Raw genomic sequence first — 27,878 nt, 5'->3', positions numbered from 1 at the left:
GTTTTACAAGTTGCAACTTGAGTGTCTCCATGAGAAAGATCACACTACCATCGAAAGAGGAAAGTATGCGAGTGATGAATGCCACACCGTACTCTGGTATCAGGCCGAGCTGGTAACTGGGCTTTTTCACTTTTTATTATTTCATTCTTCAAAAATACAGACACTGTTGCATAGCCAGCGCAAAAAAAAAGCTCCAGCCGAAACATTTTATTCGCGGCAGCTGTAAATCATTGTAGTTCCTAAAGCACGGCAGTCGCGTCACTTCTTGACAATTTGGACGACATCTTCGTGGTGAACCACGTGCTGCAGGCCGACCCTCTGCGGACTGTACTTGGTACTTGTGCCCTGATGGAACAGGGAAAGAAGAAAGGACCGAGTGCCCATTACACTCCGTGAACGCTCATGACCAGTGAAATTGCGGTACATCGCACGGAGATAGACGAGGGTACATGCGTTAATGTGTGGGCATTACCATCTGTCCCATGAAGTAAAAAACCTGCCACAGCGAACTAAAGGCCGTTGTGCTCGAGTGCTTACCCAAAGGTCATAGGACCGGTTCTCGGCAGCACTGGCCACATTTTCGATGCAGGCATGTGTGCTTTTAGATGGACATTAAAGATCACCAGGTGGTCAAAATACCCAAGCCCTCCACGACAGGGCCTCTCATAATCATGAGGAGAGTATTTTTAAAAGCTTGTTTCCTTTCCTTTTTGAGACACAACATTAATTAATTAGTTCTAGTTATCATAACCATGTTATGGTTTTGGGACATAAGACTAATGGACAGACGGCGCACTTTTTGTTTTGTGGTATAGTAATACTACGTACATATAAACTTTTACAAAACAACAAATCTGGCGTCCGTCCGTCCAGCATCAAAGCTGCCACCTAGTGGCAAGATGAAAACTTGTGACGATGTAATATGATGACATTATTAGTACATTTGTGTGAGTAGTAAGTTATAGGCTTAAAGTGAATTCAAAGCAGCAAACAGTGACTTGGTCGAATAATCTTGAATCGAATTTGAATAGCATATATCGCATACTATAAATAAAAATGCCTATATTTGTCATGAACCAATTAACTAGCTCAATATATTTTTTAAATTGTGTAGTGGGGAATTTCGCAAGGCACTGACTAGTGGGACCATCTCTCTCGGAGTGCGAAGCGCGAGTGTGTGCACGAACTGTAGACGCTGGACTGCTCGAGCATTTCTGTCCGTACCAGCTCCCTGCCTACTACCTGGCGTCGCTATTAAACTCCCTTGCAAAGTGGTGGAAGTGTGTTGGGTACGCAAACCTGGAACTTCGAAGCCGGAAGCTGCCCACTGCATCAGCAATGCCTGATCAGACGACCGAGCAAGGAACCCCCCTGCAGAGCTCAGGCCAATCTCAACTGGTCATCGTACCTACCACCCTGCACCAACGGGATCCCCCCTTCTTCAGCAGCACCGAGGACCAAGATGTGGAAGACTGGTTGCAGCCGTTTGAAAAGGTGAGCGCCGCCAACAAGTGGGACGACCCCTCGAAATTCGAGTACGTCCCATTTTATCTTAAAGACGTCGCCAGCCCGTGGTTCACAAACCACAGTACAGATTTACCACTTGGGCCGCTTTCAAGACCACCGTTGCAGCTGTGTTCAATCGCCCCACAGTGCGCAAGCTGCGCGCTGAACAACGCCTACGCGGACGAGCACAAAGGCAGGGCGAAAGCTTCACAAGCTATATTGAAGATGTCATCGATTTATGCCGGCGCTTTAACCCCGAGATGACTGAACAAGACAAGATCAGGCATTTCTTGAAAGGAATAGACGATGATGCCTTTCAAATGTTGCTGGCAAAGGGCCCAAGTACCGTATCCGAACTTGTGACCTTGTGCCATAACTTGGAAGAGATTCGCAAGCAACGTGCATTAGTTCGGAGGTCAACGACAGCAGACGACTCTCTCGCTTCCCTGACTGTCGGTGGCGACAGCACCCGAATATGTACATGAAGAGGTCGCACGACAGCTTTCACGTCTCTCGTATCTGCCGACCACCAAAGCACCAACGAACCGTCTAACGCCGACAATCAGACAGGCTATTCAGGAGCAGGTCTCCGAGGCGTTGCCATTACGTACGCCTGCCTCTTCATCAACACCTGTTGCCGCGCCACTGACTTATGCGGCCGTCGCGGCAATGCCTCCGCCTCGTCTGCCATTGTATACGCCACAACCTGTGCGACCTTCCACCGCGCCGTTTCCAGCTACACAGCAGCACGCTGGAAATCCTTGGCGCACTGCTGACAACCAGCCGATATGTTACTTTTGCGGGATTCCAGGTCACGGTGCGCGTCTGTGTCGTCGGCGCTTCGCAGCTAATACACCAAGATACCCTGACTACTCGTTTCGGCCTCCATACCACGCGCCTCACGTGCCACCTGAAGTTCACGAACGCGATGCGCAAGCTGCTTCCGGCACCCGAACCTTCGCTCCTCGACGTTCTACTTCCCGCTCGCCTTCCCCTTCACCAAGTCGTCGTTCCGTGTCGCCTATGCGTCGACGACCCACCTCCATTGAAACGGAAAACTAACTGCCGCAGCTCCGGAGGCACGAGCTGCGTCATCGTCTAATTGTTTAAGTCCTCGCCTGTCTCCCGCCAATCTTATCGATGTAATCGTCGCAGGTGTAAGAACACTTGCACTCATCGATACCGATGCCGCGATATCTGTGATTAGTCAAAGACTCTGCCGCTCTCTTCGTAAAGTGACGATGCTTTCTTCCGTAGTTCCTCTTAGCACTGCGAGCGCCCAACAAATTGAGCTCGTCGCGGCATGTACGACAAAAGTGGTTATTCGAGACGTGTTGTACATCATTGAATTTCAGGTGTTGGCTTCATGCTCCCACGATGTCATCCTAGGATGGGATTTCTTATCACGTCATCACGCCGTCGTGACTGCACTCGGGCCGAAGTGGAGCTGTTACCGTTTCGTGATGCGCCTTCTGTTGATGCGGTCGTATCTAGTGTGGCTAACATTGTCGTCGCCACGGACATAGACCTTCCTCCTTTCAGCGCCCAGTTTGTCCCTGCCAGCTGCACTTCACTTTCTGACGCTACCGTCCTATTCACGCCATCTGACATCTTCGGTAGCTCCTATCACACATCGCTGCCACTCGCCGTTCTTGCGCTTTGTCGAGACACTACCGGAATATTTATTTCCAATCTGAACTCGTGCCCCTCAGTTTGCGCCGCAACGAGACGCTCGGCCACATTCAGCTTATCGATGAAGGTACTATCGTGCCTGCCGATTTCTTCGACACTAAGCCGAATATGGAGCTGAACGCGTTGGTTCCTCACTTTGCCTCGAACAGTGTGCCGTCCGATGCATTTCATCGTTCTATTGACTGCCATCTAGCCCCAGCTCAACGAGAGCAGCTTGTTACCCTGTTGCACGAATTCAGGCATTTGTTCGACTTTCCCCAAGCGGTTCTAGGAAAAACGAACGCCGTTGTGCACACAATTGACACAGGAAAGAGTACTCCTTTGCGCCAGCGCCCCTATCGTGTGTCCCCAGCGGAGCGTCGCGTAATTGCAGAACAAGTAGACGACATGCTACGGCGTGGAGTCATCAAGCCTTCTTGTAGTCCTTGGTCTTCACCAGTTGTACTCGTCAAAAAAAAAAAAGGATGGTTCGATCCGGTTCTGCGTAGACTACAGGCGCCTAAACAACATTACGAGGAAAGATGTTTACCCTCTTACCCGCATAGACGACACTCTCGATTGTCTCCAAGGTGCAGAATTCTTTTCCTCGCTTGACCTTCGCTCAGGTTATTGGCAGGTCCCAATGGCTGAGTCTGATCGTCCAAGAACGGCGTTCATCACACCAGATGGTCTTTATGAATTCACCGTAATGCCATTCGGACTCTGCAATGCGCCCGCCACATTCGAGCGAATGATGGACAGCATTTTACGCGGTCTCAAATGGAACATATGCTTGTGCTATCTTGATGACATTGTGGTCTTTTCACCCGATTTCACTTCGTATCTCACTCGTCTGCGCAAAATTCTACAGTGCCTTACAAACGCCAGGCTTCAGCTTAACCTGAAGAAATGTCACTTCGGGGCAAAACAACTCACCATACTTGGTCATGTCGTCTCGAAAGCCGGCATCCTTCCCGACCCTGACAAGCTTCGTGCTGTTGCCGAATTTCCTAAGCCTACTACAGTTAAAGACCTATGGAGCTTTGTGGGCCTGTGCTCCTATTTTCGTCGGTTTGTCCGGAACTTTGCTTCCATCATCGCTCCGCTCACCAAACTCCTTGCTGTCCCTGCAGATCTTTCGAATTGAACAGAAGCCTGTCACGAATCCTTCACAACACTGCGCCAACTCCTTACCTTACCACCCGTACTGCGTCATTACGACCCTACTGCGCCGACCGAAGTACACACGGATGCAAGTAGCGTCGGCCTTGGTGCAGTACTGGCGCAACGCAAACCAGGTTTTACGGAGTATGTGGTCGCCTATGCCAGCCACGCCCTCACTAAGGCAGAAGCCAACTATTCTGTTACGGAAAAAGAGTGCCTGGCGATTGTGTGGGCGTTAAACAAGTTTCGCCCCTATTTGTACGGCCAAACTTTCGACGTGGTAACAGACCATCACGCACTCTGTTGGTTGGCTTCACTGAAAGCTCCTTCTGGTCGCATCGGACGTTGGGCACTTCACCTCCAGGAATTCGACATACGTGCCGTCTACCGATCGGGGTGAAAGCACTTTGACGCAGATGCGCTTTCACGATCACCCGTGAAATCTGATGATACGGAAATATCAGCCCTTGACCTTCGCCTCTCTGCCGCCAGCGTCACAGACATGTCATTTAAACAGCGGAAAGACCCTTGGATTGTCTCGCTCTTGAATATGCTTTCTGACGCATCAACTTCCGATTACCCGCGTGCTCTTCGCCGCCAAGCAACGCATTCGACATACGGGATGGTCTGCTACCGTCGCGACTATCAAGTGGTGGGTCGTAAATGGCTGCTAGTCATACCCAGCCATATGCGCTCTGATATCTGCAAATATTTTCATGCTGAGCCGCAACACGCACACGCCGGTGCGCTAAAGACGTATGAACGGATCCGCCAACGTTACTACTGGCGGGGTATGTACATGTTTGTACGCAAACACATTCGCTCATGTTCCCTGTGTCAGCAGCGCAAGACATTCCCTAATTCACCCGGTCAACTGCAGCCGTTACCATGTCCTGCACGCTCATTTGACCGTGTTGGGATTGACCTATACGGCCCGCTACCGTGCTCTGTTGGTGGTAATCAATGGGTGATTGTGGCTGCCGACCATCTGACAAGGTACGCCGAAACAGCAGCGCTAGCTTCAGCTGGTGCTCGTGATGTTGCAACCTTCATCTTGCATCGGTTTGTTCTTCGTCATGGTGCACTATGGGAGCTCCTGAGTGACAGGGGCCGCGTATTTTTGTCCGAAGTTCTGCAGCAGCTCTTACATTCATGCCGTACGGTGCACCGCACATCAACAGCCTACCACCCTCAGACCAACGGCCTAACGGAACGTTTCAACAGAACCCTCGGAGACATGCTCGCTATGTATATTGATTCCGACCACTCCAACTGGGACGTTGTTCTTCCTTTCGTGACGTACGCCTGCAATACGCCGATTCAATCAACAACAGGCTTGTCTCCATTTTTTCTTTTATATGATCGTGACCCATGCAACACACTCGACACAATTCTGCCATACAATCCTGATGCCTCCGAGTTCAGCCCAGTTTCTGAAATAGCAGAACATGCCGAAGAGTGTCGTCAGCTTGCACGGTCCTTCACAGCCGATAATCAAGCCCTCCAAAAAGATCACCACGACCGTGATCTTGTTCAGGACACTTTCCCCGTCAGTTCTCTCGTGTGACTACGACTGCCTTTCCACTCTCCTAGACTGACTCCCAAGTTTGCACCGAAGTATACGGGCCCTTACCGCGTCATACAGCACCCTTCTTCTGTCACCTATGTGATTGAACCGCTCAAGCCATCCACGGACAAGCGCCGCCTTGGTCGTGAGACGGTCCACGTCAGTCGCCTCAAGCCCTGCTACGACCCTCCTGTTCTCTCGTCACCTTGAGTCGCCAGGATGACTCGTCTTCATCGCCGGGGTATTGTAGTGGGGAATTCGCAAGGCACTGACTAGCGGGACCATCTCTCTCGGAGAGTGAAGCGCGAGTGTGTGCACGAGCTGTAGACGCTGGACCGATCGAGCATTTCTGTCCGTACCAGCTGCCTGCCTACTACCTGGCATCGCTATTAAACTCCCTTGCAATTGAAACAAGGCCCGTGAAAACGGCCCCCCTCCCCTTTTTTTGTTCAACGGAAGTGGAAACAACCTTGAATAGCAGCAGTATTTCACTTTAGGTAGAACGAAAGTGATAACCTGTAAAATATGTTATGGTTCAAAATTTACTATACAGCACATAAGCTCTTTATTTTCTCTGGATTTCTTCCCAAAATTCTCCCTGGATTTCCCCTGTATTTTCCCCACGGTATAGCATTCCTTCCATGCAGTGAAACGATCTTTACAAGGGGAGGGGAGGTTATATGCAGACTCTTATAAGTATGCCAAATCGTTCATTTCGAATACTTCCAAATTTCCAATAATTCAAATTGAAATCAAAGCAAATTAGAGTAAAGTAACATTTGTTTGAATATTCAAAGCATTCTAATATTTGCATAAGCTTAATTATCAGATAGTGGCATTTGTTGATGTCATGTGACACAGTTGGGCTGCACTACCCCTGCGATTCGCCAACATCTACATTGCAGCTTGACGAATGAGAACGCATGCAAATGTTTCCCGAGACCCTAATCGCAAACAGTGTTCACTGTACAGCGTGCCACTCACCCAGACAAGTGCATACTTGAAGACGTGGACGATGCTGCGGTGGATTGCGTGACACTGCACAATGGTTAAAAAAAAAAAGAAAACACAAATTAGAGATGTGCTGTCAAGAGTGTTTGAGAGTACTTTAACCTTTGTCAGAAAATGCCTGAAACTTTGCATGCACTCCCCAAAGAGACCGCTTGTATTCGGGTTAAAGTACAGAAAAGAAGTTGCAGTACTTCAATTTAGCAGTGGGAACCATCAGTCAGACAACGAACTGCAAGCCATGCACAATTAGAGAACCTACAACTTAATTGATGTAAACAGGACTAACAGTAACAAGTCGAATGCAGTGCTGGTTATGCGACAGTTTGCTTCTGTACAAATTTTTTACGTTATGAGTTTGCTTTCATTTGATGTTGCTTTTAGTGCCTACAAATTGCTGCTGTACAGTACCATTTTCACAAACCCCTATTACACCGCCCACTACACAAAACAGCGGTGAACAAGGAAGGAGATAAGTATTAGATAACATTCCATGCCCCTGGGTGCTGTTATTTTTTCTGGGCAACAAAAACAGGTCAAATTTCTATGTATCACACTGCCAGCATCAAAATTCGTGAGCTATCTCTAGATTACCAAACCTACCATTAATCTTTAGTTCACTAATGTTACGAATACTAATATACGGCAGTACCATTCTATGGCCATATTGGGTTAGTGAATGGAATTTCAAGCATAGTCCGAGGTTGTGTACGTGGCTAGACAAGCATGTATCAGCACAGCAGGACTGCGTTGCTTACCACATGCTCGACCGTTGCATTCCTCCGGAGAATAAGGCCACCATCAAAGTCTGGCGGAGCTATAATTATGGACAAGCAAATAATAAGAATGTTACAATGAACACTTCAGCATGTTCAGAAAACACTACCGATCGGTAGTCGAAGAGCTCTTGAGAACATCCAAGCCAAACATCATAACTCCCTCTTCTCTCTACAAATGATGCATATACCCAAGCTGCTGCACCATGTAGCCAACGTCAATGGTCGTTAGCTGATTTGAGCTTCTTGAGCTGTGCAGTTAACCCTGCAATGTCACTTTATTTAGTTTGTAGTGAATGGGAAACAACTATGAATAGTTGTAAGATCTGAATAGCAGTAGAACTCAAGTTATAAGTGGTAAAATACGCCATGTGTTCTAATTTACCACATTCAGCACATAACCACCCATATAACAACTGAAAGTATGATGAAATATAATGAAAGCAATTTCTACGTTTAACCTTGACATCAAGATTTTTGGCAGTGAAACAATCTTTACAGGGATAGTCACATGCGATGAAATTTCATTGATTCAGAATAATTTGAATTTGTGTCACAGTGAATTTCAAAATTATATGTGAAAATTACAGGCCCATCTCACTTACTTGTATTAGCTGGAAATTACTAGAACACGCCGGTTTCAGAAAAGGCCTTTCTTGCGAGACACCATTACTCGAATTCACAACAGATATCCACCTTAATATGAACCTCTCCTTACAAACCGACTGCTTATTCCTTGATTTTTCAAAAGCATTTGATCGTGTTGCACATTGTCACCTCATATCAAAACTTTCTGCCTTAAAATTAGACTCCTGTACATTGTCATGGCTGCGTAACTTCCTATCCAATCGAAAGCAATTCACTTCTGTTAATGAGTTCGATTCACCCAAATCTGTTGTTTCTTCAGATGTACCACAGGGAAGCGTCCTTGGGCCTCTGTTGTTCTTAATTCATATAAATGATCTGCCCAACAAACATCACCTCTCGCATACGAATATTTGCTGATGACTGCATAATTTACTGCCCTATAACCTACACTGATGATCATATCGCGCTTCAAAGAGACCTAGAAATAGTGAACCAGTGGTGTAACGTATGGCTGTTGATTATGTAACCTGTTGATCCTCAGTTTACCTATCACAATAACACTAGTATCATATCACTGACTGCAAACTATAAGTATCTAGGTGTGCACCTCACACCTAACCTATCATGGTTAGAGCACGTAACTTGCGTATGCGCCAGTGCATCCAAATGATTAGGATTTTCACGTCAGAACATGCGTCCCCCTTGCGAAAACTTGCATACCTAACTTTTGTGCGACCGCAGCTTGAATATGCTTCTTCCATTTGGTCACCACATCAGAAATACCTTATTCAAGCATTGGAAATCATTCCGAATAGGGCAAGCCATTTCATAGTTCAAAGCTACGGTCACCTGTCTAGTATCACACAGATTAAAACCGAACTATCATAACCATCGTTAGGTGATATTGCATTACTGCCATTGTTTCATAAGGTCATTCACTCTGATGCATTATCACTATCATGTTTGAATCATCAAGTACACACGTCGCGAAGATTACACAACACTCTCAGTTACACCTGCCTATATAGTGCAATACAATCATTTAGTTTTTCACCATTACCTCACGCTATTCGTCTCTGGAACAGCCTAACGGAAAACATTGCTTCGCTCAGAGACCATGACGCCTTTTCCTTTCACTTGAACCAACTTTTCGACACACTGTGCTTAGTTTCACCTATTCTATACATGAGTGTCTATGTGTGTATGTATTGCTTTTCTTTTTGATTACATTAATCTTTTAATAGCATTGGCACAAACTTTCTTTTTTACTACAAGGTGTATAATGACGCAATGGTATTTTGGCTGCATTATATCATGTACTGTAACTGCACTCTGTATTCACTCCTGCACAATATTTTCTGTTATGTCGTGAATTTCTCATATTACGCGTATTTAAGGGATTGTACTGCACTATATGCCCCCTCACCCTATGCCTCTTCCGAGGCCTGTGAGGTGTTAAATAAATAAATAAATACTGCGAAGTATGATGAAATATTCGATGCTATCGAATATTTGCTCATGCCTGCCAATAAGCTAAAATGAGAGGCCACAGCAGGTTGTTGCCATCTTGAGCATCAAGTCAAGATGTCTGGTGTCGCAGCTATCTGACGCTGTAGCGGAGTGTTGAGGCATCATCTCTAGCAGCTCTCTTTCAGATCATGCTTTCTGGTTTGATGAACAGACATATTGCTCGCTGTTTCATATCTCAGAAGCTTAATCTACCAATCTGTCTCATAGTTCATTGCTATCTTTATCATCCTTTTTAGATACCCAATATTCATGAGAATGAACAAACAATGACCACAAGAGAACTATTGGGGAAGGTACCAGAAGAATAGTCATGTAAATATTTGCAACTGGCAAAATCCTCCAACACTGAGCTATGGTGGCAGTCCTCCTCCTGTCCACTTAATAGGGTTATCATCATCAACCTGACTTCGTCCACTGCAGGACAAAGGTCTCTCCCATGTTCCGCCAGTTAACCCAGTCCTGTGCTTGCTGCTGCCAATTTATACCCGCAATAATACGGAAAGACGGGCTAGTTGGTACTGCTGCATAATTGAAGTTTTTGCGCACACACACAAGGACACAGAAGAAGGGAACACAAGGACTGCGCTGGTCCTTGTGTTCCCTTCTTCTGTGTCCTTGTGTGTGTGCGCAAAAACTTCAATTATACCCGCAAACTTCTTAATCTCATCTGCCCACCTAATCTCCCCCTAACTCGCTTGCCTTCTCTGGGAATCCAGTTAGTTACCAGCGGTTATCTTGTCTACGCGCTACATGCCCGGCCCATGCCAATTTTCTCTTCTTGATTTGAACTATGATATAGGTAACCCCCGTTTGTTCCCTAATCCACTTTGCTCTCTTCTTGTCTCTTAAGGTTACACCTACCATGTTTCTTTCCATTGCTCGCTGCGTCGTCCTCAATTTAAGCTGAACCCTCTTTGTAAATCTTCATGTTTCTGCTCCGTAGCTAAGTACTGGCAAGATACAGCTGTTATATACCTTCCTCTTGAGGGATAGTGGCAATCTACCTGTCATAATTTGAGAGTGCTTGCCAAATATGCTCCACCCCATTCTTATTCTTCTAGTTACTTCAATCTCGTGGTTCGTCTCCGCGGTTATTACCTGCCCTAAGTAAACATAGTCTTTTAAAACTTGAAGTGCACTATTACCTATCTCGAAGTGCTGCTCTCTTCTGAGGTCGTTGCACATTACTTTCGTTTTCTGCAGATTTATTTTAGGACCCACTTTTCTGCTCTCCTAGTCTAACTCCGTAATCATGAGTTGCTATTCGTCCCCTGAGTTACTCAGCAATGCAATGTCATCGGCGAAGCGCAGGTTACTAAGGTATTCTCCATTAACTCTTATCCCTAACTGTTCCCATTCTAGGCTTCTGAAAACCTCCTGTAAGCACGCGGTAAATAGCATTGGGGAGATTGTGTCCTCCTGCCTTACACCCTTCTTGATAGGTATTCTGTTGCTTTCTTTATGAAGCACTATGGTAGCAGTTGATCCCCTGTAGATTTCTTCCAGAATGTTTATATATACTTCATCTACGCCCTGATTCCACAGTGTCTGCATGACGGCTGATGTTTCTACTGAATCAAACGCCTTCTCGTAATCTATGAAGGCTATGTATAGTGGTTGGTTATACTCTGAGCATTTCTCTATTACCTGATTGATAGTATGAATGTGGTCAATTGTTGAGTAGCCTGTTCGAAATCCTACTTGTACCTTTGGCTGATTGAATTCTAATGTTTTCTTTACTCTGTTAGCAATTAGCTTTGTAAATAGCTTGTATACTACAGAGAGCAAGCTGATCGGCCTGTAATTCTTCAAGTCCTTGTAATCTCCTTTCTTATGCATTAAAATGATGTTAGAATTCTTCCAAGACTCTGGTACTCTTCCCGTCAGAAGACACCTCGTAAACAGGGTGGCTAGTTTTTCAAACACAACCTGTCCTCCATCTTTCAGCAGATCTCATGTTATCTGATCCTCACCAGCAGCTTTGCCCCTTTGCATGCTCTCCAAAGCTTTCCTGACTTCTATCATTACTGGTGGGGTGTCATCTGGGTTACTGCTAGTTATTATAGTACTAATGTCGTGGTTGTCCCGGCTACTGTACAGATCTCTGTAAAACTCCTCCGCTATTTTAACTATCCTATCCATATTGGTAGATATTTTGCCTTCTTTGTCCCTTAGTGCATACATCCGATTTCTGTCTATCCCAAGTTTCCTCTTCACTGCTTTGATGCTTCCTCCGTTTTTCAGAGCGTGTTCAATTCTCTCCATGTTATACCTTCTTACATCGCATACCTTATCCAATTAATCAACTTCGAAAGCTCTGCCAGTTCTATTTTGTCTGTTGTACTTGAGACTTTCATGATTTGATGCTTCTTAATGAGATTCTTCGTTTCCTGGGAAAGCTTGCTAGTGTCCTGTCTAACTACCCTGCCTCCAACTTCCACTGCACAATCCGTAATGATACTCGTCAAATTATCATTCATTGTATCTACGCTAAGGTTGGTTTCCTCACTAAGAGCCGAGTACCTGTTCTGCAGCGACACTCTGAATTCCTGTACTTTCCCTCTCAGTGCTAGCTGATTGATTGGCTTCTTGCGTATCAGTTTCTGTCGTTCCTTCTTCAAGTCTAGGCGAATTCGAGACCGTATCATTCTATGGTCACTGCATCGTACCTTGCCAATCACTTCCACATCCTGCACGATTCCAGGGTGTGCACTCATTTTAAAGTCTATTTCGTTCTTACTTTCGCCATTAGGGCTCCTCCATGTCCACTTGCGCTTTTCTCGTTTTCGGTAGAAGGTATTCAAAATCCGTAAATTATTGCGTTCTGCGAATTCTACTAGTAGCTCTCCTCTGGCGTTTCTAGTACCGATGCCATAATCTCCCACTGCCTGGTCTCCAGCCTGCTTCTTCCCTACCTTTGCATTAAAGTCGCCCATCACTATAGTATACTGTGTTTTTACCTTACTCATTGCAGATTCCACGTCTTCATAGAAGCTTTCAACTGAAGCGTCATCATGGCTGGATGTAGGTGCGTAAGCCTGTACTACTTTCATCTTGTATCTTTTATTCAGTTTAATTACGATACCTACCACCCTTTCATTAATGCTATAGTATTCCTCTATGTTTCCAGCTATGTTTCTGTGAATTAGGAACCCCACTCCCAGTTCTTTTTTGTCAGCCAAGCCCCGATAGGAAAGGACGTGCGCATTCTGTAGCACCGTATATGCCTCATCTATCCTCTTAACCTCACTGAGGCCTATTATATCCCATTTAACACCCTCTAGCTCCTCGAATAGTACAGCTAGACTTCCCACACTAGATTAGGTTCTAGCGTTATACGTTTCCAAGTTCAGGTTCCAATGGCGGCCTGTCTGGATCTAGAGATTCTTAGCACTTTCTGCTGCGTTGCAGATCAGACCGCCGCCGTGGTCAGTTGCTTCGCAGCTGCTGGGGACTGAGGACCGCGAGTTAATTGACGTATGCATGTGGGAGGTAGTGGCCAGATACTGCACCAGGGTGGCCAATTCTTCTCTGGTGAGGGAGTGCGTTGCCGGCAGTAGTTACCGGTGAGGCCGCACCCCAGGCCTCTTAATGCATTCAATCACCACGCGGATTTTTTTTTAAATCCGGTTGGGAATTGCACGGCACCGGGATTTGAACCACGGACCTTTTGCATGCGAGGCGAATGCTCTAACCACTACGCCATTGCGGCATTTCTTTTGTTGGTGAGGCCTGGGGTGCGGCCTCACCGGTAACTACCGCCGGGAACGCACTTCTCACCAGAGAAGGAGTGGCCTCCCTGGTGCAGTATCTGGCCACTACCCTCCCACATGCATACATCAAATCACTCGCAGCCCTCAGCCCCCAGCAGCTGCGAAGCGACTGACCACGGTGGCGGTCAGATCTGCAATGCAGCAGAGGGTGCTAAGAATAGGGTTATACCGTATTTACTGACGTAATCCTCGAACTCGCATAACTCTCGCACCTTTCACATCTCCTAAGAAAAACACGATTTGTTTTTTTTTTCTCGAATAATTATCGCACTCCCGAAAACTGCCGCAATAATGTCGTCTGCTCGTTCCAGCCATTGATGATGATAGCGCACGCCATCTCTGAAGCATCAGGCATACTATCCCACGCAGATTCAATCCAATCCAAGCCAAGCCGAAGTGGCCAGTGCACGTTGCGGCGTGTTTTTTATGCTGTGTCGGTAATCTTGGCACGTTATGGGGTGATACTGAAGCTACACGGCTGCTTCAAGTTGCAAGTGATAGATCATGCACTATACAACGACAACAGAGCCGCCGGTAGGCTCTTCGAAGTCTACGAGTTTTGTGTTCGCTACTGGTGACGGCAGCTGAAAGCCATCATGACGCGTTGGGCCTGCCGTGGGCTTAAAACTGGGATTGATGGTAAACTTTATTTCTTCAGAAGGAAACTGCGGACGATTCTGTAAATAGCCATGAGCCCAATACTGACGTCTTACGCTTACCTTTTGAGGGCTCATGTTGAGCGACGAACGCTACCGTTACGCCCGCAACGCCCACAAGCTTTGCGTATGGTATTCTATTTCTCGACTATTTGCTTGCACTTTTTGTGTTTCAAATAAATCTTGCCTTCTATTGAACCTCTGCTTTTATTGTTGAGGTAAGTTCTAATTAGTACTTCTTAAATCTTGCTGTAAGTTGCTGGTGTGAGAATCCCGATGTGCGGCCACTTCATTTTCTTTTTCGCTCTGTACGTTTTCGTGGAAAGTTTTCCCCGCGTAATTCTCCCCCCCCCCCCCCCAACTTTGCATCAGTTTTCTGGCAAAAAAAGTGCGAGGATTATGCGAGTAAATACGGTGTGTGCATTCAAACGTGAAAGCATCAGTCAGCACCACATGTTGCTATTGCAGCACAATGGCAACAGGTGGCACTTGTGTTGCTGAATCCCCTATACTTCTCTTGGTGTCATTGTCTGTTAGTTCTAATGAATATTGTGTTTAACAAAGAAAATGAGCCCTTAAATATACACTTCTTTCCTCTTATATAACCAGTATTCCATGCCACATGTATAGTAGACAAACAGGTGATGCAGTGTTGCACCTAAGACAAAGGTTAAAGGTGACGTATACTCACAGCCACGCTTCTTGGTGTAGACCCGAATGAGGGCCAGGTAGTCCCACAGCCTCTCCAAGAAGTAGTCCAGGTTTAGTTTCATGTTGCAACTGCACAGGTTGGGGAGTTGTAGGACACAAACAGGCGCAAACAAAAGCAAGTCATACAAATGCCAATTATATTAATAACAGAGCTTCTATTTTTTTTCCCACCTAGTTAGAAAGCTAACTGAAGAGAACAATTAGTTAAGATTTTTTTTTCTTGCACTGGCACTTAAAAGGAGATGCTACTCAAAGACACTTTTTTTTTTAATATTCACCCTAGAGCTGTTTATGGAACTTTTTGTGCTGATTTCCAATATATATAGTTAGTTTTCTTGGAAGTTGCTTACTTTTAGCTTTGCAAAGTAACGAAGTGAAAACTTTAACCCTTTTGCACCCCCCCCCCTGTTTTCATCCCTAAACTTCCGTAATTTTTTACCATTCATAGTTCATAATGTTTCAAATAAAGTGTAGAATACAAATAACTAATTAGAAAACACATACAAAATACGTAATAGGCGTGAAAAATAAAAGACATAAGAGAGTCCATATTTCACCTACCCTAGTAAAGGTTTACATACATTTTTTGTTATAAAATGAAATATTAAAATTTAAACTAAATAATTGTATTTTTCATACTTTTGAAAAAGTTTGGGCAAAATTTCATGCAGTTTCGAGCAATAGAGCTGCCCGAAAAACGAGGGGCACATTGAAAAAAAATAGCAAAATTTGTGTTTTGAGAAAAACAAGTTTTAAAGTTAAAATTGATTTTTTACTTATGAAAGATGTTATAAATGCAATGAAACTTGCACATAAAAAGGAACAATATTTCTTGTAGGGGCCACTGCCACTAAAATACGCCAGCACCACGAGTTTGTCTTTCTCGGCTTTTTCGAGCTGACTCCTCACAAACATATCGCTCACAGATAGGGCCATGAAACGCTTGTCAAACATCTTCCGCTCCATCTGGCAGAGCTTTGTGCCGACTTCAAGCTAGGAAGAAGTTCGACAGGACTGCGAAATATAAACTAAGTCCAGTGTGGAGGGACACAACAGTGCCGCTGCCATTTTGCGGCCACGTTTGCGCCACATATCGTCGTACATAATGGCAATGTCGTCCCCGCTAAGCTTGCTCACTGTGAGCTCCTTCGACCTCCCAAGATTGGCACTGACATCATCCATTGCTGCATCACGAACTTTCCGGCTGATGGCTGTGAATGACTTTTGATGCATTGACTTTTGCAAGCCAACAACTGCCGCAAATTGGACCAGCCGCTTGTAGCCTATTCCTACAGAGCGCGGCGCCGAAACGGTTTTCACGTGCGAGCAATGACTTTTTTCATTCATAACGGAGATGAATACACGAGAAAAGCATTGTTCGGCTGCGCTGCTCGACAAGACATGGACCCTGCAAGTAGGTTTCACAGCACATACAGGCACGCAGGGCAGTTCCCGATCCGTACCACGTGATAAGCCAGTCGTGGCACTCGAAAAATGCGCAAAAGCATGCTTCTTTTTATTATTTCTTGCACAGTATCAGCGAGAGAAACTGTCGTTATTTGAAGAGTGAGGCTCGACTCTTCGCCTCATGCGATCGACAATGGTGAGCGGCAGCGCATTATCGGCAGCAAGGTGCTCGAAGACTGCACACTTTGGGCTATTTAACAGGCACCTTGTGCTCTTTAGGCGCAATTTTGAAGCATTTCCAGTTAAGTTTCCACATTTATTTTTTCTTCCAGAACAATAGAGGTACTAATCTCATCTAAACAGGCGAAAATAAAAAATCGGTAATTTTAAAGAAAACTTGCGTTTTTCGACCCGCATCTCCCTTTAATAATTAAGATTGCGGTTACAAGGCACAGCCCCTATTAGGGCTTGAGAATACTCAAATCTTGATGTAACAAAATATCAGTTATAATGAATTAAATTAAGAATAGTCTTGCAATAGATAGTGTTAAAAATATACATTTATTATCCAAAGCCAACATATATATGTTGGCATTGGACAATACTGAAGAACTTGCTATGGTAAGCCTACTTGAATCAAGAGAAGTTGACATAACAAAACAAATACCACACACATCGTGCAGCTCACCTGACAACAACGCTGTGCGGCTGGCGGGCGAGCCGGTCAACCTCCTCAATGGAGACCTGGTCAATCTTGTTATAGACGTAGAGACAGGGCAGGTAGACCCGGTTGCGCAAGATCACATCAATCAGCTCGTCCGGGGTACAGTCCTCACGGAAGAGGACTTCGGCATTGAAGATCTCTGCACCAGAGAACGTTTATAGCCTCATAATCACAGTTTACAACAGTAGCACACTTTCAAGTCTTGCTTTTTGAGTCTCATACGTTCAGCTCTCTGTTGAGCAACCACACCTCTTCAAAACAAAGGTTTTCAAACCAGAAAAAAAAAATGTCACCAGCTTGCAGTGAAGATGCAAGGCCTTGTAACAATGTCGCCGACAATCTCCTAGCTAGTCCCAGCTTGGCTCAATCACAATTAGGCTTAATGAGCATCATTAGGCTCAAGATGCTCAATTACCTCTGGTGGGCTCGGTTTAAACACAATTTATTTGTCTTAATTATGATAGTCGAATTAGCACCAATTTACTCAATCAGGCTTATTTAGCACCGACTTGGCCTCACTTGCCTCATTGGGAAATTGGCTTCGATTGCCCGCTTTTTGCGTCTGTTTTCTGGTGACGCAAACCAGCGTAACAACATGTATGTTGCACACATAGCAAGGGTGGCTTGTTGGCTTTGTCGGTGTAGTACACTCATAAAGATAAGCGCGGCACTGAATTAACGAACACAGGACGAGAGAACACACACAAGCGCTGCGGACATATTTTTGCTGTATAATTGAGGTTTACATTACATTGTAGAGTTTGATGTGCCAAAATCACGTGCTATCAGGCACACCAAATTAGGCAGCCAAGTGAGTCATTTTTAATACGCACCTAAATCAATGAAGAGAGATATTTTTGCATTTCACCTACACTGAAATGCAGCCATAAGAGCTGGGTATCCAATCTTTGTACTCATGCTTAGTAATTAGCAGAGCAAGCTTTATCTGAATAAACAACGTTGGCTTGCGCTGTGCTTTGGTTGCCATTCTTACAGCCGGTAACATGTAGTACAACACTTTGGTGAGAATGTCGCCCTAACCGATATTGAACCTAATTTAACAACAACACTTGAGCAAGGGTCTGAGATCGTTATTAGTGCGAAATGTGCCTCAGTAATTCCACTTAGCTGCTGAGCAGCACTACTACAGGTGTAACCTGCTAATACAGAACGCCTGCTAGAGATGTCAAAAGGTATTGAAAGCACAATTTGAAATGGCCTATTGAAAAGGCACGCTCAATGTTTCCACCTGCGGCGGCCATTACTGCTGAGGAAACCGTGCCAGTGACTCACTGTATTCATGAAGAACCATCTGGACAAGCTTCTCATCACACTTTGTCAAGTTGCAGGTCGAGTTGAAACTCAAGCCTCCTGCTTTCTTTTCCTGTGATGATAAATTGATAACAAAATAAATAAATAAATTGTACAGTGGCTGGGATAACTAGAAATTGCAATAAAAAAAAGGCAGGAGTCGGAGAAAGACGGAAGGTTGTGATGGAAAATTCGTAACAATTACAGTCATCCATAAATTTGTAAGGAATTTGAGGTTGGCTTTATCACATCCAGTTTACAAGTTTTTCAAGAAACTGCGAAGTCATCCAAAGGATCTTTATAATAAGAACAGCGGCAGTGGTGCAGTTAGAATGCATAATAAAACATCCCAGCCCGCAGAAAAATACTGGCCACAAAGATGTATTCAGCTTATGAAACAGTAAAACACAAACAGCTGGGTGGACTCTTGGTGACGGACGAGCAGTGGAAGTATGATTAAAAACACGATTAAAAATATGATTCTGTGAAATTCACGTGATGCTTTTCTTTTTCTTTCTTCATCCATTAGGAGTAAAAAAAAAATTTAAAAATGTTGTCCGTACGTTTCCATTCAGCAAAAAAAAAAAACAACAATTTATCAGTACCATCATCTCGATAATGAACCAAGGCCTATGGTTCTAATGTTTGTTTGGTGCTTGCTAAAAAAGAGTGCCCCTTAAAGCATTGCTGGCTTCCACTGTAAACAAACTGCCACCAATAATGAAATGCGCAAAAAAGTTTGCAGCAACAGACTTGTAGTGCCATTATAAAAGTTGCGAAGAACTGTGCAATATGTACCTTGTATTCTCTCATAACATATACAGCAGCCACTGGCTTAAAGATCCCTACAAGCGTAACTTTGTACTTAAATACTATCTAGGCTGAAATACTACCGTAATGCTATGGTGACATTCTGCAGTGCCTTACCTTGAAGTAAATATTCGGGGGAAGCTTGTTTAGCCTGATGCCAACAGCCTCCAATTCTTGCTCCAAAAGCTTCCTGGAAATCACGGCAGGCTCAATTTCACATCCATCAAGATCGATTTCATAGAGGCGACAGCAAACGAAAATATCGTAATGGATTCTTAGACAGTAAGCATCACAATTAAAGAGCCAAAAAGAGACAGAAGTGTAACTGAAACAATAACTGGGTAATGCAAAAATCTTACATTACCCTTAGTAGTGGGTGCACTGTAACGGCAACGTACGCCGAATGTTTTGTGATGTACGTAAGACCTTCAAGACGAGCTTGGCGATATTTTATCAGGACGGCAAATTGGGCTCAGGGTTGTACTCAATAAAACTGAATTCAGTTAACACAGCCCATCTTATCATCGACTCTAGTGGCCTTAAAATGGCTGCTTACCTATGCACCTCGCTCTTGCCAGCGTCCAGCATCATGACAACAAGGTCGGCAGTTCGAGCCACGGCTATGACCTGGCGACCTCTTCCCTTGCCTACAGCGTGAAAAGACACCAGAGAGGAGTACGAGTGCATGAGTGTGACATCGAGGTGGCTTTCTTTACATTTTCGGTGCGAATGTGCTAAGAACGCCAATGCAGACGCGGTATTATGCAAAGAAAGCTTTACGATTGAGCTTGGGCAACGTTATGTATAGTTGGAATGAGAAACAGAAGTCCCACAGGCAAAGAGGGAATGCGCTCAAGGAAAGTGAGTGACTAAAAATGTTCCACTGCAGCGCAATAACACAAAAGCACCGTTACAGACATGCGTGAGAACAGTACCTACGGATTGAAAACACGAGGACTAGGGGCTAAGCAATGCACATATATTTTCGAATCCAGCCTGCTGAGAATTCTTAAGTGAATCTACGGCAACGTGAGAGTTCACATACAAGTTTTCAAACATACCATAGCTTTTGTTCAAATGGGTTCAGAACATCCAATCTTGTTTTCATGCATGCAATTTTTATTGTGCATTATTTCTGACATGTATATGTATTTATTTTGTAACAATATCAGACTAAACAAGCAAGAGCTACCAAAATGGCCCGTGGAATATATATTTTAAAGTAACGTACTATACTAGGAAAAATAATTACACATTTGAAATCAGCACACAAATATACATAAACTCACGCTCAGTAAAGAATTAAAATGTTTTCAAGTGTGGTGCCATCCACTGGTTTTAAATGACGTGTGCACATATTTCATTGCCATGGGAAATGGTGCTAAACTAACCTGCTAACACTGAACTATCGACACCAACGCAGCATTCAGAAGGCAGTTTTTTAGCGTGACAGCAGCTAAAAAAATACGCTTTTATAACACACATGTTAAAACATGGCATTGTCGGTCCACCTAATAAGATATCATACTGACCTTTACCACACGGAGAGGACAAACAAAACATTGCCCACCACTACGAATGTGGATGCAGTTAGGAGTCAATGCTTTGCCCAATCTGCCATGGTTCCACAATTAAAGGTGGCTTTTCACTGCCTCATAGAAGGCTTTATGGTAATGGTGGCTGTGCACATAATTGAGAGGGCACAGCAGATAAAGACGGACAGCAACACAAAAAAATTGACAACAACACACAATGCCACGAGTCGGCAAGGAAGGAAGACTGTACCTTGAGAGGCACCTTCGATGATACCAGGCAGATCGAGAAGCTGAATGTTGGCACCTTTGTACTGCAAGAGATGTGTATATTGTGTGTCAGGTCGGGGGTGCATGTGTGCACGAGGAAGGCTGAGAGCAAGATGAATGCATCACGTGAAAAACCATGAATTTGCCCAGGACGAGAAGCTTTTACAAGACATAGAAGGGAGGGAGAATGGAGAATATTTGCAAATGTACAATTAAGTTTAATTATAAAATATAGCATATAAAATGAACACACCAGCTGCAAGAAACTCCTTCACGTTCAGATAAACTTAGAAAATGCGGAGGTGCTGAGAGTGTGAAGGTCTTAAGGATTCACAGAATTGCCAGATGCCACTGAGCTAACAAGCATATCATCTCAAAAGAAGCCCAAGAAAAAGTGGTGTGGCTTTTTCGGAGGAGCCTAAGAGAAGTGGAAGTTTAGTAAATTTTCTCATTTGTGAAAATATTTACAACAAAAATACCAGTCATGTCTGATGGGTCGGGTTAAGAACTTTAACTGTTCTGTGAAGTGAAAGAATATAAAACAATGAAGAAGAACACGCTATATATTTACTTTTCAACAAGATCCCCCCGAAGGGTCACCACTGCGTCTGCGGTCCGTGCACATTTACCAGTATCTGAATAATGTTGCTCATTGACTTCCCCTAGGTAAGTTTGACTTGAGTACTCCATCACATGTCATCAACCAACACGCTGTTAGTGAATTTGACAGGCACTGAATATCATTTGCAGAAAAAACGTGAATAAGCCCCCCAAAAAATGCAACACGGCAACCGGAAAACTCTACAAGCTGCTCAGCGAAAGAGACAGGCCCAACTCTGGACTGGTGACTCTGGTACAGCAGCATTTCGCATACACGCGTGCTGCTCTTAAGTATTTTGATGTATTTCTGTGTCTGCGCAGCATCTAGAAGCCTGGCTCGCCAAAACAGCTGAGATGTCCCCAGCTTAGTTTAATGTGCATTCTTTTACAGTGTGACATCACATTAACCTCCTCAGACCATTTCAGTCAATTTGTGACCACACAGGTGAAATAAAAACACATTTTCATTATGCACACACAAACAGTATTGCACAAAAAATACATTTGCGCCTTTATAGCAAACAGCTTTCGCACACCAGTTTCTGCATTCTAATTCATATTGGATCATAATGCGCAGGAAACGCGTAATACTTGCCCATAATAAAATTTTACATTTGCTCCCAGAAAGCACCCTCGTTTAATGTGGAACTGTTTGCAGCAGTTTCATGCAGATGTGATGCGTAGGAAGATGCTGCACCGTAACTTTGTTCTCTGAGGACGTCCAGAGATCCGGAATTGCGAAAAAAAAAAAAAATACCTGGTTTACTAGCTACGGCATGCGATTGCTCACGCAGTTCTTAGTTCAGGAGGCCCCTTGGCTTTCAATAGTTTTCGTGGTCGCTCAAGGTCAAATTTCGCACCACACTCGTTTTTCCATACGAGGTAATGGGCAAAAAACAGTCTCGTCATCACACAACTAGAGGTCTGAGGGGTTATTGCAGATTATTGTGTCGAAAAAATGACACACCTTTCCGTTAAAGATCCCGAGATTAAACAAACGGCAAATTTTAATGCCAAAGAACTTAATACCAACCGTGTAACACTGGCTAACATGCGTACACAAAAGCACGTATTGAGACCTAGTGTGCACAAAGATGCACATTTGTAGAAAACGGCCCGTGATAACGAAAACACCTGCTTCGAAGGTTACATGCTGTAGGAAAATAATTCGTAAAGCCTCCCTAAGTAGACTTGAACAACCATTAAAGATATGACTGCATGATAACGTAGTAATTTGCTACTTCATTGAACACCGTCACTAGAACGTTGAAGATGAGAATACAGCCGTGTTTCAAAATAAAACAAAACAAAAACAGCTTCCACAGTAGTCTGCATCCTCAAATGCTCACGAGATGACACCACATGATCGAGAATGCGATGGCATCGAAATATTGGCTCCAATAGTAGTGCGAATTTCCAAAACCAGCAAAGAACAAATACACACGGGTCTGAAGAGGTTAGGGATGCCCTGCAACACTTTCCTGCGTTGCCCTGCCGCTGTGGTCTAGTGGCTAAGGTACTCGGCTGTTGACTCACAGGTCACCGAATCGAATCCCGGCTGCGGTGGCTGCATTTCCAATAGAGGCGGAAATGCTGTAGGCCCGTGTGCTCAGATTTGGGTGCACGTTAAACAACCCCAGGTGGTCGAAACTTCCGGAGCCCTCCACTACGGCATCCTTCATAATTATATGGCGATGCTGAGACGTTAAACTCCTCATATCATCAACTTTCCTGCATTATAATAGTACAGTCTCACTATTAACATGTGACGCTTCACAAACGACGTGCCGAAAAATTTAGACTACGCCAAGTACGAACGTAGTTGTGGGGGTTTGTCGCATGCTTCAGATGCCTCTCTTTTCATATTAGCGAGCACACTGGTACGCAGGGATGCATACGGAGCAAGAAGATGCACTCCTTCTTCAGCATGCATCACAACCTTGAGCACTTTTACTTCTTTTTTTTTTTTTCGAATGTGCTTACTTCCTGAGTTATAGCAAGCCCATGCATGGGCACACGTGGCGGCATCCCGTGGCAGCCACAGTAACTACGAAATGATTGATTAATTTGTGGGGTTTAACGTCCCAAAACCACTATTTGATTATGAGAGACGCCATAGTGGAGGGCTCCGGAAATTTCGACCACCTGGGGTTCTTTAACGTGCACCCAAATCTGAGTACACGGACCTACAACATTTCCGCCTTTATCGAAAATGCAGCCGCCACAGTCGGGATTCGATCCCGCAACCTGTGGGTCAGCAGCCGAGTACCCTAGCCACTAGACCACCGTGGCGGGGCTAACTACAAAGTGCACGCTGCTCAAATTAGCCAATGGTAGCGCTCTTGAGTATACAGCATGAAAATTTGGGTATGTCGCATCATTTGTAGAGAGAAGAGGGAGTGATTTCTCGCTGACTTAGAGAATTAATGGTCGACTCCAGGCCATATGCAGCACTGTAATATTTGGTTCACGTGTTTTCGAAAGCCTCTACACTCAAACCTCGATATAATGAATCCGAATATAACAAAATATCGGTTGTAACGAAGTAAATGAAGAATAGTCTCGCAATAAATTTAGTGTTAAGAATAAACATTTATAACAAATTTTCGGATATAACAAACTTATTTTCATATAAGATGCAATGTTGTTATAATGAGGTTCGAGTGTTAATATCAAGTGGCAGTGTTTTCTGACTATGCTCAAAAAGTGTTGCAGAGCCCCTGTAGCGAATGTTGTCGTAACGGGGGTGTGTGCAAAGAACTTGTAACGGTGCCTTTCTCTTTACTTTTCCGAGAAATATGGCAGTAGGACTCCCACTGATGTCCCCTTTTTATAAGATTAAATTTCTCACTCTATTCCCAGTCATGCTTTAAGTACGTCACAGAAGCATACAGCATGATTTGGTGCAATTTTCTCTTGAAATAAAAAGGAGCCTTAATACGCGGTGAATGTTTGTTATATGTATGATGTAACACTCCAACTTTCTATTCTAAAGTTTCAAGTCTTTGTAAGAACTTACTGAAAGTGAAGTCTGATTCTGACAAGCTTAGTGGCATTCAATGACACAGTTGAGCATGCAATTTCTCCCTTCAAGTATATGGAAGGGCAGAACTAGCTTAGTTCTGCTTTTTCCCTCCCACCTTCAACAGTGCAACATTGCGAGATATACAGTGAATACTAAAATGCACAGTGTTGAGCGATCTCACCTCGATGACACCAGGGATACAGGTGAGTGTCGTGAACTCATACGACGCCGACTCACTATGGGTGTCGGTCATAATGTTGAGCAGAGTGGACTGAAACAGAAAGTGAGTGTCTTAATGTTGGTCAGGCACCAATGAAATTGGAATGAGCATACAGACAGACATAAGCATGAATGACTTCAACCCTTCAACACCTAACTGAACAAGCTGTAGCTATAACTACGAGTTGTGCAATGTGTACAGACTGTCCTGGATAGTGAGAATTGTTGTCCAACTGTTTTGTAGAGTTAAGCTGTGAAGAAAGCAGGCAGCGCTACTGTAGCATATTTTGCACACTTTTGTTGTCACTGTAACGTTGAAATTGCATGGCACACCAATATTGCTTGTATCGTTTGCAATCTGTGTTTACTGTTATGTGCCATTGTATTTTGCATCTCAAAGGTGAACATGTATTTTTATATCAGACCAGAAACGGGCAGCCATGTAGGACAATTATTGGTCCAACTATCATTAAAACTACGTTTAGTGCATGTCAATGAAATTGGCGTTGCACTGAATGGAAGATCCACACTTTTATGTTGTGCTGCTTGCAGAATTCCCATTAAAAAAAATCTATCTTTATTTTTTGTTCTAAATCAAACCAGGCCCCAGACATTGCAGTGAATGTCACAAAAGAAAGAAATGCAAAAAAAAAAAAAAACGTTTATAGCTATCACAAGAGTTTGCGAATTAACTGACAATATTATAGTGAATTCCAGCCTTATTCCATGCATCAAACAGATAGCTGCAGGCTATTTTGATGTTATATGTATTACAGCTTGTTAAGTAGAATTCAAGTAGCAGGAAATAGGATGGCCTTACCTTGCCAACCGATGGAAAGCCGATGAGCGCGACACGCGCATCACCCGATTTCATTACATCGAAGCCTTCTCCCTGAAATGACACATATATGTGCTCAGCATTAGCAAGGCCGACAAGGTGCTTAACTCAGAAAGGCCATCTTGAAAATACAAGTGCTCTGACCAACAGTCTGTGATCACACAACACAGCTTCAACTAGATTGCTACACGGAAGGTGTATATGTCTTATTAGCTGTCTATATAGTAAGGTAACCTCGCGTGGCACAGAACAGTGCATAACCATGTGGGAAGAAGCATAGATAACAAGTCATGTTCACGCTTTCAAAGTGAGCTCACATTCAAGCTATCATGGCAGCAGACTTCGTGGCCAATTTCTAATACATTTGTTTTTGTTTGCACGGTTAGTTTGGAAGTGAAAGTCAAGGAAGTGAAAAGCCATGGCTGACTGCACTCACAATAATCAATTTTCATCCGTACACCCAAGGATAAGAAATGATTGCAACTAAAGTCACCTGTCAGGCAAGCAGGCACTGTACTGCCACTATAGGAGCATTTTTTGACTGACTTGCCCAATGTCATCGGTCACTGCTTTCCACAATCAAGAAAAACATTGCAGCAAACTTAACAGAGAGACAATAACGTCTAATCAGAACGAATGCACAAAAGTATGTTGTCTCTGGAAGCCATGGTTCAAGCTAAAGTAGCCTGCTGCCGACACACTCCCAAAGGACAACACCAAGTTTCGGGCATTCACGACAAACATACCTTCTCCTTCGATTTGCCCTGCGGCTCCAGAAGCTGGGTCCTGTACTTAGCTAGCTTGGCCTTGAGCAGTCCCAAGTGGTATTCCGTAGCTGTGCACAGTACGACACAAGCGTCCACAGTGTCAGAAGTGTGTGGTCACTAAGTGCATGGCTCAATCTAGTACATCACTTTATGTTCTCACAACCATCAGTAGTAGCAAACGATCTCCGAATGCTTAATGACGCGCGCGTATTTTACAAAGTGAGCAGAAAGCGTTTGGGCAAATCAGCGGTTACACAATAAAATCTCGACAATTAGCTAACATTACAATAACAGATCCCCCTGACACCAGTAATCAGTCCATGCGGTCATAACAGCTCGAAGTATTGGTTAAAAGAAGTGACGAAGGCAAACTAGAAGACCAATAACCTACCGGAAATTCAGACCCCAATCAGGCTCTATGATCAGGGAAACTGATGGTCAGCGTGGGACAGGCACATAATTTCCCCGTTTTCCTGTATGCTCCGCGAGATGGGAACCCAATTTTGCCTATTTTCCTGTACCAACTAGAGCAGGCACAAAAGTGGCGTTTAAACTTAGTACAAACCACTTTGACAGGCTTTGAAAAGCTTACTCTTTTCGAAACTGTGACGACCGTCTCAACTTAGTAAAACCCTACGAACGCGTCGACACATTCAGCCCAGCGCGACGACAGCTGCCCGACAAGAGTCGCTTTCGCGACAGATGCACCTTCGTTTTATTCTGACATCGGCCTTAACAACAGCCGAGAATTTGCGACAACGGCCTTCGGAAAAAAAGCGAGCCGCCAGACTCGAGGCGCACGAACCTTTGTTTTTCTGCGTCCGAGAGATTTCTCTCTCGATCTCGCTGATCTTCTCGAGGATCCCCATGTTGAGTCTGGACCGCGCGGCGAACCTTTCGCAGAATTTTCGGCGCCGCCGTCAGCCGCTGCGGTGGAGCGTCGACAGCCGCGGTGACAGGACGGGCGTCGTCGGCAATCAACGTCCGCGGAAAACTGTGCCGAAACACGTCGCGGCCGACCCTCACAAATCGAACGAGGTGGTGGACGCCGCCATATTGGCCAGTGCGAGCGCTCGCATCGCCCCCTGTTCTGAAATCTAGATTTTCCTAGAACTCCTCAGGCAAAGAACAAAAGCACGATTTTGTAAATAAATCCGACGCTTTGGACCTTGACTAGTCAGTACTTACTTAATAAAAGCTAATTATTGTGAAATTAAATGCAAAGTTGTTGGAATAGCAAACTGAGCATTATGGTGCCGACTTTGGTAAGACAAGGCGATGAACAAGGCAAGTGCTTTTTAAGTCCTTTCTAATTCCTCGTCCTACTTGCTAATACGTGATTAAAACAGGACGTACAAATTCTCAAGTTCAGGAACACTACGTAAAGTTTATGCATCGGATACGAAAGCGAAACCAGCTTTAGTT

General features: G+C 44.4%; 1 protein-coding gene across 1 annotated transcript; it reads right to left on the bottom strand.

Moving 5' to 3' along the window:
* Positions 1-92: 92 nt before the first annotated feature.
* LOC119179519 (developmentally-regulated GTP-binding protein 2) lies at positions 93-27,500 on the bottom strand. Its single transcript, XM_037430613.2, has 13 exons — positions 27,259-27,500; positions 26,433-26,521; positions 25,669-25,740; positions 24,811-24,900; positions 20,988-21,048; positions 19,759-19,849; positions 19,320-19,392; positions 18,375-18,465; positions 17,046-17,220; positions 14,931-15,019; positions 7,675-7,733; positions 6,893-6,946; positions 93-345 (listed from the first exon to the last, which is right to left on the bottom strand). The coding sequence occupies exons 1-13, from the start codon at positions 27,320-27,322 to the stop codon at positions 259-261; spliced, it is 1,095 nt and encodes a 364-aa protein (XP_037286510.1). The 5' UTR covers positions 27,323-27,500; the 3' UTR covers positions 93-258.
* Positions 27,501-27,878: the final 378 nt, after the last annotated feature.

The sequence above is a fragment of the Rhipicephalus microplus genome, chromosome 7, assembly GCF_043290135.1.
Source record: "Rhipicephalus microplus isolate Deutch F79 chromosome 7, USDA_Rmic, whole genome shotgun sequence".
NCBI classification, from domain to species: domain Eukaryota; kingdom Metazoa; phylum Arthropoda; class Arachnida; order Ixodida; family Ixodidae; genus Rhipicephalus; species Rhipicephalus microplus.
Note: the sequence above shows the minus strand (reverse complement) of the source record. Positions and strands in the feature narration are given on the sequence as shown.

Bases quoted from the DNA above. Each gene is read 5' to 3' on its own strand.
- LOC119179519 (XM_037430613.2), bottom strand. From the start codon at position 27,322: ATGGGGATCCTCGAGAAGATCAGCGAGATCGAGAGAGAAATCTCTCGG. The intron at 24,901-25,668 runs GTAAGGCCATCC...TTTCTGTTTCAG, and splicing joins GCTTTCCATCGGTTGGCAAG to TCCACTCTGCTCAACATTAT. The intron at 15,020-17,045 runs GTGAGCTGCACG...CAACCTGTGCAG, and splicing joins CCGCACAGCGTTGTTGTCAG to TTGCAACATGAAACTAAACC.